This window comes from Mya arenaria, chromosome 1, assembly GCF_026914265.1.
Source record: "Mya arenaria isolate MELC-2E11 chromosome 1, ASM2691426v1".
NCBI lineage: Eukaryota > Metazoa > Mollusca > Bivalvia > Myida > Myidae > Mya > Mya arenaria.
This window is the reverse complement of record NC_069122.1, coordinates 2526977-2537723: the sequence shown is the minus strand read 5'-3', so window position 1 is coordinate 2537723 and position 10747 is coordinate 2526977. Positions and strand designations below refer to the sequence as shown.

The window sequence follows — 10747 nt, the reverse complement described above, 5'->3', positions numbered from 1 at the left end:
TGTACTTCATCAATCACATTAGTAAGTCCATATGGTAAGCGTAGAAAACGGTAAATACTGTCAAGTTAGAGGACTTTTCGCTCAGTTTAACTAATCAGAACCCGTTTCGGACATCTAGTTTTGAGAATGCAGTCGCCCCTGTAAGATCTGGTAAAACGTCGTCTATCGACCTTGAAGGACAGTGCGGTCAGAAGATCGCATCGTTAATGTCTTTGGGATCTAGACATATTCTTAGGGATGCATTGGGTTTTTGAACAGTGACCATGCTATTCACACACTGAGAAGGATTTGTATCATTTGCCCTGGATAGAAAATGGAACACGTCGCGCAGAATGTATGACAGGTTTGGCGTCGGGTTCAGAATAAACCTGGTGGCTTATCTAACACATAAACTACGTTTTTGTATTTTGACAATACTTGTTCTTTTGTGTATTGTTTAGGGTTTGGTTGCAAAATGTTCAAAACTCTCATCTTTGATTTGAGTGCGTGAATTCAAATGGAATCTGTTGTATGTTGTGTTTGACTTTGGTTCGCCATATGCCTAAAACTTTTGGTAGTATATCTGGATGAGCTCCACATAACTAACCACCGAAAGATCGACCGACATTTGCCGGCAAACCTATATGCCTCATTCTCATCCATGTGACGTTATACAAGGGAAAGTCTTAATCTGGTAGAGCACACGTCAAGTACAACAACATCGGACGAAAACATAGTATTTTAGGGACTATTATATATTACAGCGTACGCAAGTATCGTGGGTTAAGATTTTTGGAAATTTTACCCGCACATGTATAACACACGGAATTTTAAGTGATAAACCTTTAACTACTTACTAAATAATGCATTGACGGAAACTATATTTTACTGATAACAAGATTAAAACTGTGTATTTAATAGATTTAAATCACTTGTGGGTCCTTAAATATTTACAGGGATAAACTATTGTCTCATAAGGTAGAAATACCGTGTTTTCTGCACCTTTCAAATTAAACACGTTATCCTTCATAAGAACAATTCCTTTTCTATATTTATTCATCCTTTTCGGTAAATTAAATTGTATTAATTGTGGTCATGCTTATACAAGAGTAAGTGTGCCTCATTAAATATCATTATAGTTATGTAATGGTAATCTAACTTTTCAGAAACTTACATGTTTTAAATCATTCAAAACATAATTTGTAAATAGAACAATGTTGTATTACATTCAACGTTGCGTAGGGTACTAAAGGTTTGGAACATGGCGCACGTTGAAAATGTTTTTGGTTTTAAAACACCTTAAACAAAGGGAGAAGGATACACAAATCATATGAAACATTACTCGGAGATCGTTGAACACGGAGCTAAAATCCTTATCATGAATTTTGCGGTTTATTCTTAACATTTACCCATTATACCTGATCATGCTTGATTCGATAGGGATGTACATACGATTTCTCAAAATAAGGTATAACATTCATAAAATTCTGGGTTAAACCGGAATGGTTCTTAAGATGAAACCATTTTTAAAATGCTCTTATGAAGGTTTTCATTAGCATTGTGCGACCGAAATTAAACTTACATTTTAGAACATGAGCAAAATAAAGCACGAACAAATAATGCAACGCAAGTTTTGTCTAAACTACTTGATATTTACAGTTTCAAAATTTAAAACGATGAAGAAACACACCAAAGATAAAGTTTAGCATTTAACAGTGTTTGAACAAATTGCATTTTTTTTATTTTATGACGCCAAGACATGTAAAAGTCCTCCGTGCCGAATGAGGTGATTGTTAAAAGCTACACAAAGAAAAATGCTTCCAATCAATAATTTGAATGACGATGCCGTTAAATAATTGGTTTGTTTATGTCAAGTTGTTCACATAAATAATCTGTATATCTAATTTGATCCTGTAAACAAACTTAGAAACAGCCCTCGTGTATAAAACACGTTCGAATGTAGATAATTCTATTTATACCTCTCTTGTCATATGACAACGTTTCGACAAATAGAAAAAAGCGGAAATGTTTAAAGCTAATGCTATTAACGGCACTCGTTGCTAAGAAGATTTCTCCTGTTCACCTTCAGTTATTTTACTTATTTTAATGAACGAACACAAAAGTGCCAGTGACTTGTTCTGATGCGAACAGAAGTTTGTAAATCCAAGTCCTACTTCGTTTAATTCAATTCTATTTTGTTTCATTTCGCATGAAATAATTGTTTATCAATGTCTTACTGTACTAAACGTGAACGACTCTCGTTAAAAATGTTTGAAAACGCATTATTTGTAAATGTTATTTTTAAAAATCATATGCATATGTGTACAAGGCAAACGACATTGAATTCTAAAATTTATTTCAATGAATACACATGATAATATTGTCCCGGTATATCAACTCTTGAATCATATCAAAACACAGTTATAACAAAAATATACGTAATATTTAACGGTCTCTCACAAGCTCATGTCACTCACAAGCTATCCCCAACGTCTGAAAATCAGTTTCTTCATATTCTCAGTTTAAGCACAATCATTCTATAACTCCAACGATACATTTCCATAAATAGAACGTTCAACTTAATTTTGATTCATAAAAAGTCAAATCAAACAAAAAATAAAGAACAAAATAAAGAAGTTACTCGACTTAATATCTGTTTAACAACATTGTACCGTAACACCCCAGACTAACTAAAACAATCTAAGGTCAGTACTCTATAAATTGGCATATTGTTCTTTAATGTCCGATTAATATATTTATCTAATATACTTTATTTATGTACACCATTCAAAATTCGGCATCGTTCTTAAAGGGGGATAAATTCAAGTGTCATTGACTTCTGCGGCTCGGTAGAATCGCTCGACACTATTGCAAGGCGGTGATCCTTCATCAAACAGATTGCATTCACTTTGCCTATGTTTGCAGTGTGTGTTGTTTTGGTTTTTCCGGACGTCTTTGAAAAGAGCGTGATGTTTTCATTGGATGTGATGTACAGGTTTTCATCGTCAAAAACCACCTGATCAGGGGCGAAACTATCATCATTGCATTGGATTTTCCACTCAAAATCTAGCTTCTCAAAAGAGAAGCATTTCATGGTTCTACTACGTATGTTTAATATAAATATAGCATTCTTTTCAAAGTCATACAAGGTTCTAAAATCTCGCGGGTTGTGGTGTTGCCCAGACGAAGACATTTTGAATTGGTGTTGAACATCAGAAACTTTGCCTGTTTCTGCATTTATGAAGATCACCCTTCCTTCTTCATTTACAATCCCGCTTAGCGCAAATTGCTGACAATCTTTTACATTTCCATATTCAAACCCGAGAACATGGATGGGCTTTGGTAAAGACCCAGACATTTTCACATCTGATATTGTCAGTTCCTTGTTCTCAATAGAGAACACTTTGATTTTTAATTTTTTAGAGTTCAATATCGCAAACGAGTTTTCTTTAAATTTTGTTAGCTTGATCGGATCTTTTGATAGCGCATGTGTAATCATGATTTTTCCAGAAAAGTTGGAAACAATAACCTTGTGTTTGTTTTGATCAAACAGAATCAACGCGTTTTGATCCGTTACCAAAATGTTAGAAATTGATGGTTTCGAAACTTTAGCTTCTGCAGAACTCCCAAGGACAAGAAAATGTTCATTTTTTGACCCACGCAAACCAGGAAATGGATTAAACTCTGGATATTTGTTACGAGTTTCTTGGGTCCTTGTAGAGCCTTTCCCCCGAGTACTATTGTCCTCGTTTTCAATTGCGTTCTCAGATTTGCCGTACCCGAACAGGCTAAAGCGTGACTTCGTCTTAGTTGTTTTATTTTCTTCTCTGTTGGAAGAACCCGGCCCAGTCTCGGTATTTACAGCAGAAGGTGTAACTTCATCAGATGCCGTGTTTTGATCAACAGGTGTGTGAAGCGGAGATGTAGGTTTAGGTCCGGTTTCCGGTGACTGGCCGGTGCTTATGACATCATGGCAAACAGGCACTTGTGACGAGTGGCTTCTTCCAGTTTTGTCTCTCATTTCCACAGCATTGTCTTGCACTACATCATAGATAAGACTTTGGTCAATAATTTCCACAGTGCCTAATCCATTCGAGTCTCCAGACAATGTCAATTTCTCAACATAGCTACCCGATACTGTATTGTCAGCCATAACTGCAATATTTTGTAACTTTGTTTGCAAATCGTTTACCTCATTTTTCTTTATGCTATCAGCATCTTCAGAGAAGAGTTTGGTTTTGACCGATATTTCACATTCAAGTTCTTGAATTCTCTTCTCATGATCATCATTTTTAATAAGCAGAGCCTTTGATTGTGTCTCAAGATCCAGCAAAGTTTTCTTTTCATTTTCCCTCACTTTCCGCACCAATTCTTCAGCATGATGTTTAATTTTGTCTTTCAAATCATCTCTCTGTTCATGTACATTTTTAGTATGACTCTGGACAAGATCCTTCCGTTCAGCAAGACATTGTTTGATTTTCAATACCTCAAACAAGCTATTTTCACTCGGTGAAAGATTGTCTATACGCTTCACATTACATTCTGTTTCTTTCTTGTCAATTAAACATTGCAGACAAACCAAATCCTGATGTACAAGACACATGCCATATGCCTTTTCCGGAAAGTCGTGTTGTCCATCGCATAGCGATTCTTCTGTTGATGAACTTGCCATTCTTATCCGCAGTTATAATGTCCATTCAGTACTCAGTTTGAACCAGTTGTATCCTTTTGCTCAGCTAATTTTAAATGAAGTGTATAAAATTAATATAAATATTCCAAACAAACAAATATAGTCATTAAGATGTTTAAAAGAAAATAAACCCTAATCTGAATCTCCTAATAACAATAATTTATTAAATATAAATTAAATCACCAAAGCATATGCGAATAAAACGAACTTGTTAGCACTTTCGGGCACTCAATATAAACGGTAACATGCCCCAATATGTCTACATCTAGAGATAATCCCAATGCCGCCTACATAAACCCAAAACTTCCGCAATGCGGTGTACGTATTTGTGACACTCGATATGCTTAAGGTGTGTATTTTTCAATCAATTAAATATACAAAAATTTGCATTGGTAAAGACAGGGTTTAACTTTGCTGCTCGAGTCAATGTAAATACACTGGTGTACTTGTTTATATATTTATTTTTTAGCTCTTTGGTCATCACTGGGAATGTCCTAATATTTCTGAAAACAGATTACCACCACTCAACACATATCTATGAGGATATGCACCAGTCTTCAGACATTCTCATTACCTGATTCTGTGCTGTTATTCAAAATTGCATTTTATATGATATCATTTAAACTGTTTTTGCATCTCGGTAAGGCTCTTTTTGATTTCTGTTGTCAGCATCAACAGAGAAGTCTTTGTTTGATAGTAGATGACGTCAGAATTATACGTTTTTCAACCTCGTCAGGCATATCAATTTCTATCTGTTATGTATACTGTCTAGCACATGTCACATTTGAAAGTTTACTGATTTTAGCATTGTATCTTTCTTGTGGATTATTGGTGCAAATAAATCTTCATTAAATTATATAAGGTACCTCTAAAATGGAGCGATAATAAAATATAAATAGCTCAGTAGTCATAAGCCATAACAAACATACGTCGTCTGCAGAACTCCATTTATCAGATGGGGTGGGGGTTGATACCTATACCACTATACAAACTCACTATCTAAATAACTTTGCTCTTATACCGAAAACAATATAAACGTTTAAAGTAAATAGACAAATCTAATTTATTGCTTGAATGTCCCTCTCTACTTTAAAACATAAAATGAAATAATTTGACTGTTTTAAAGTGGCATAACTGATGAACAAAGCGTTACTTACGTCAGACATGCGGAGAACCATCTAACACAGACGCTTAATTAAACATCAAGTTGCCTTCATTGCGTGGTAAAATCCTAAACGAATCGTTAAACTAAATGGACGATATAAAGCGAACTTTCAAAACGAAAAAGGAAGTGTAATTGATCTACTTCTAATTCTTACAACGTCACCCGCAAATTCTTCAAGCTTAAATAGATCAAGGAAGTAAATTGTTATGGAATTGCCACCATATTCACCATATTCTTTTATTATGGTTGTTTGTAAGCAATCATGTCTTGAACAAACTTGAACAATTAGTCAAATGCTCTTCCAAAATGTTTAAGGTCTAGGACAGCAAGCATTTCTATCGTTTCGAGTCCAAATAAAAAAAATTGGCAGCAGGAAGTATTGGCTAATAACCTTATTTAATGCAAATAAGGTCATTTTTCTAAATATACATGAATTGAGCGTTTTCTCTATTTCGTTATATGAAGACCTTCAGAAATAATAAGTGTGATGAATAGAGAGCACAAATAGCTGATAATGGGGATGAAAGCCCAATTTATCTCTACTTTACAAATACGCATTTACTTTCTTCTTGATTCGTCAGTAATAAATTCTTTAAACTGGGTTTAAAGAGTCTGAGTACCGAATAATGCCACTTTTTGAGAATCTACATACAGAGTACCACGGTGACCACCTTGAGTCCCGAATTCTCTGTAGAAATCCCCTGAATACTGCGTATCAATAGCGTGGTTTCCGTCTCATACCAAATGTCGCAGCTGAAATGCAATCATCAATAATATCCATTCAAACAAATGTAAATGTTTCGGTGTTTATTTATGACCTCGATTAAAGCATTTTGTCATGAACGCTGTTCTAACTGCTCGGATTTATCTTTGGTTGTAAACATTGTCCTGAATTTGGTCTTCAAAGACCAAGTTGAGCGCTTGTTATCAGTGCCAGTGTGACCGCTATACCATTTACAGATAACGATATGTTGATTGTCTTAACCTTAAAGATAACATTGTCTTGATGTTATGCGTCTTTTCTTAACTATAGTATTTGTTTGGACTTGGTCATTGAGACTTTCAACAGAATCCGTGTTAACTTTAAAATAACTTAACTTCTAATGTAATTTGCAATGTTTATTATACCAAGCACAGAAGCAAAAATGTCTACATAAATTGATAAACATAACGACAGGGTTATTCATTACAAAGTTACTTTAGTACATTGTATGTGTGATATAATATGAAGTGATGGTAATGAAGATATGTAAATAAAACAGATTTAAGATATATCGAGACAATGAGTGTATGAAGTCAATTCAAAACAACAATAACATAGGGGTTGAATTGCTTATAAGCAGATAATATATACAAATGATTTTAACGTTTTTAGAACCAAATCTCCCTCGGACCGGATCATGTAATCAAGATCACGTACAGTTGAAAAATACAGACAGGACACATAATACTAGTAAATGCATTTGCTCAATATGCCATTATTCCGTTTGCCACTTGAAACGAATTTGGGTATTCGTTAATATTTAAAGATAGGATTTGAAGTCCTTAAAACAGCAGGTTTGTTTGTAGGTTTTCGAACAATATAATGACAAAAATCACCACTAATAAATTCCCAAAGCATATCCACATAAAGCAGAATAATTATGAATTTGACTTAATATGATTTAAAATGGAATAAAATTCTAGTTTGTGCTCGTGGGCATCGGTGGAGTTTTTCATTTTTTGATGTCAATAAAAGATCCATATCAAAGCAAGCATGATAGGTTGGTTTCGCGCTTCGGATGGATTTCTTTTATCTACTTAAATATCAAGAAACACGAGGGTCGCTGCTTTTTGAGGATCTTCGGAAACGCACGAGGCAACCACTAAGCGCTCATTTGGTATAAGGCAAATCGCATTCAGAACGTCGTTCCCTAGTTTATCTGCCTGTAGCGATTGGTTTGAATCTCCGGTTTCCTTTTCAAACACAACGACACAGTTCATGCTCGTCACATACAATTTGCTTGAGTCAGCTGTCATTTGTTGGGGACTAAAACTTTCCTCGTGTATTTTCCGTTTCCATTTAAAACTGTTCGTAGAGAGATCAAATCGCTTCAGGGTCTTATTAGTGACATTCAAAACGTAAATTGCCTCATTTTGGAAATCATACACCGTTTTGTGCACATCATTTTCGTTCGGACTCGGTTTCAAAAACACTCGCATGTCGAATTTGTGACACTCTTCCTGACTTTTTTTGTCATTATGAACAATAATCAAGCACCCTTTGTCACCATCATATCCACTTATTGCAAATGTGTGTGTGTCTTCATGATAATCAAACCCTGTGACTGTTACTCTTTGTTTCAGTTTTGACAACGTTTTAGCTTTCATCAGTTTACCGTTGTTAAAATTCACAATGTTAATGGTTTGTTCTCTGTTTTGAACCATGGCTACAGAATGACTGCCATATGATGTTATGTACGGCATATCACTTGTTTTGAGTTTCATACTGTCATTTATATGACCTGTTATATCAGTCAACATCAGTTTACCATGTTCATCAAGCAACACAAACTGATACGATCCTGTCACAGCTAAGCTTCTTATTTTAAGTAATCCCATTTTCGACCCAAGTTGACTCAATTGAAGTTCCCTCTCTTTTAATGATGAAAAGTCCGGAATACCCTTTGGCTTCAATTGATCTTTTGATTTAATTTGGCGATCTTCCTCATCTTTACCTCGGCTTCCTTTATCACGTTGAAAGGGTAGCCAACGCTTTTTCTTAGAAACAGCATCTGGTAATGGAACAAAATCTGATACAACCGCTTCTGTTGTATCTCCTGTGACCGCTGCTTCTTTTGCTTGTCTATCCATGGTTTCGGTAGGCTTTGGCCAAACAGGAGGAGGTGATATAACCTCATCTTCGTTCGGGTTGTTTTCTGCTCCTTTACTACTGTTTTTGTAAGTGCTCTGTTTGTCTTTTGACAATGGACCGAGGTAGTCATCCTGTTTATTAAAATCAAATATCTCGATCTTACCTGAGCACCCGTTGTCATTGACATTGGTAAGGGTCAATGTTTCAATATAGCGGGACAAGACTTCCAGATCAGCTAGGTTCATTACATTTTCTTCTTGCTCATGCAGTTGTTCGATTTCTGATTCGAAAGCCTCGTTGTCTATTGTGTTGATAGCTCCAATCTTTTTCAAAACATCATCTTCTAGAGATTTGATTTTGCGGATTTCTTCTTTATCCCGATCCAAAAGAATTTTTGATTGCAGCTCCACCTCTCTGGCAGTTTTGACTTCACATTCTTTGATCTCTTGGATTAACCTCTCAGTATGTGTTTTGATTTCTCCTCTGAGTTCCTTACTTTTCTCCTGAACCGATTCTGCATGAGTATCAATGTTCCGCTTCTTTTCGACAATACTCTTCTTAATGATCAAAAGTTCATACAAGTGTCGTTCGGCCGGTAAGAGCTTTTCTATAATCTTGAGGTCACAGTCACTCTTTTTCTTGTGCATAATACATTCTAGGCACAATAAATTGTGATGTTTGATACATACAGATACCGCGAGTTCATTCTTGTGTGCGTCACAAGCCTGTTCTTTATCATTTGCTTTCGACATCTTATAAATGATTGTCAAGCCTCTAATACATTAAGCGCAGAGTTTTTATTTAATCTAACGGCGACCCTGAAAAAGATGAAACTGTATGATACTGTGTTGGTATTCGTAAAGTAGCTATAACATATCATGATATAAAACCCCTCTTATGTATATGATTAATCATTATTCGTATAAAACCCCACTTGACGCGATATACATGATGGCATACATACCATAGGTATCCCCTGATCATTGATTTAAAGCTATTACGTTACGCTTGCTCGCTAGGAGATTCATACATGTCAACACTGATATACGAAATTAGAGCATTGATTTAATTGTATTGTAAACATTTAGAAATATAATGTTTTTGATGATTAATAAACATTCCTAAAATACATGGTCTTATGAAATAATTCACAATTAAAACATCTAATTACCTATTGGTAATTATTATGACTATTCAAACTGAATACATGAAGTTGTTTTACTTGTATTTCCGGCTAGTCATGACAAACATGGTTTTTGTATCACACTTATCATTGTATAATCTATCTCAAGAAAAAGGAAAACAATAATATAATTTACCTTGATCAGATTTATGTCTGTTGTATCTATCCTGAAATCTTTATTCCCAACCAAACAAACACGGAATACCACTGCATGGCCGGTTTAAATTTTATTCTCCGTTCATACAAACTGCTGTATCGGTTTTCAAAAAACAATGTCTGCTTGATAAAGTTTGAACTCAAAAGATAGCAAATATTGTAAGTTAAAAAGTTCACCCTTACATAACATTATTTGTCCAAAGAGATAATATTAACGCCGAGCTTCTTGGTTTACTTTTACGCTTGAAAGAATAATTTAAAATAGCAACGTAAATGTAGCCGCGAAAATTAATTTTTTAGTATATTAAAACAAAATTAAAATTACATTAAAATAACATCTTTACATTTTTTTACTATAAAAGTTTTCATTTTTTTTTTAAATATTTCGAAAAAATCGCTTACACAAGTGGTGTAATTTAAACTGTTGTAATAGACTGTTAAAACCTGCCGCAGAAATAACTTTATAGACAAAGGGGGACAATTGCAATCAGATATCAATCAATGCGAGAGGCAGCAGTACTTATTAGTTGAACACTGACAATTATAAAAAAAGTTCTGTGCAAAAAGACATTTATTTAATTATTTCGTATGAAAATAAAATAGATAATAACATTGTCAGAAGCATTTTACAAAGAACGAAGTACGAGAAAAAAAATAGGAAACATAATATGATAATTACTTAGAGGGTTTTCATAGGCAGACTGTTCGACCCAGGGCGTA

At 34.7% G+C, this 10747-nt stretch overlaps 2 protein-coding genes across 2 annotated transcripts; both read right to left on the bottom strand.

Annotated features, from left to right (window-relative positions):
* Nucleotides 1-2318: 2318 nt before the first annotated feature.
* LOC128205463 (uncharacterized) lies at nucleotides 2319-5957 on the bottom strand. Its single transcript, XM_052907156.1, has 2 exons — nucleotides 5827-5957; nucleotides 2319-4715 (listed from the first exon to the last, which is right to left on the bottom strand). Exon 2 carries the CDS (start codon nucleotides 4649-4651, stop codon nucleotides 2786-2788), a length of 1866 nt encoding a protein of 621 aa, XP_052763116.1. The 5' UTR covers nucleotides 4652-4715; nucleotides 5827-5957; the 3' UTR covers nucleotides 2319-2785.
* A 1334-nt stretch (nucleotides 5958-7291) lies between these two features.
* On the bottom strand, nucleotides 7292-10100 carry LOC128239367 (uncharacterized). Its single transcript, XM_052955993.1, has 2 exons — nucleotides 10008-10100; nucleotides 7292-9506 (listed from the first exon to the last, which is right to left on the bottom strand). Exon 2 carries the CDS (start codon nucleotides 9438-9440, stop codon nucleotides 7635-7637), a length of 1806 nt encoding a protein of 601 aa, XP_052811953.1. The 5' UTR covers nucleotides 9441-9506; nucleotides 10008-10100; the 3' UTR covers nucleotides 7292-7634.
* Between the last annotated feature and the right edge of the window lie 647 nt (nucleotides 10101-10747).

What these genes read in the sequence shown, in the direction of transcription:
- LOC128205463 (XM_052907156.1), bottom strand. Translation starts at nt 4,651, where the DNA reads ATGGCAAGTTCATCAACAGAAGAATCGCTATGCGATGGACAACACGAC.
- LOC128239367 (XM_052955993.1), bottom strand. Translation starts at nt 9,440, where the DNA reads ATGTCGAAAGCAAATGATAAAGAACAGGCTTGTGACGCACACAAGAAT.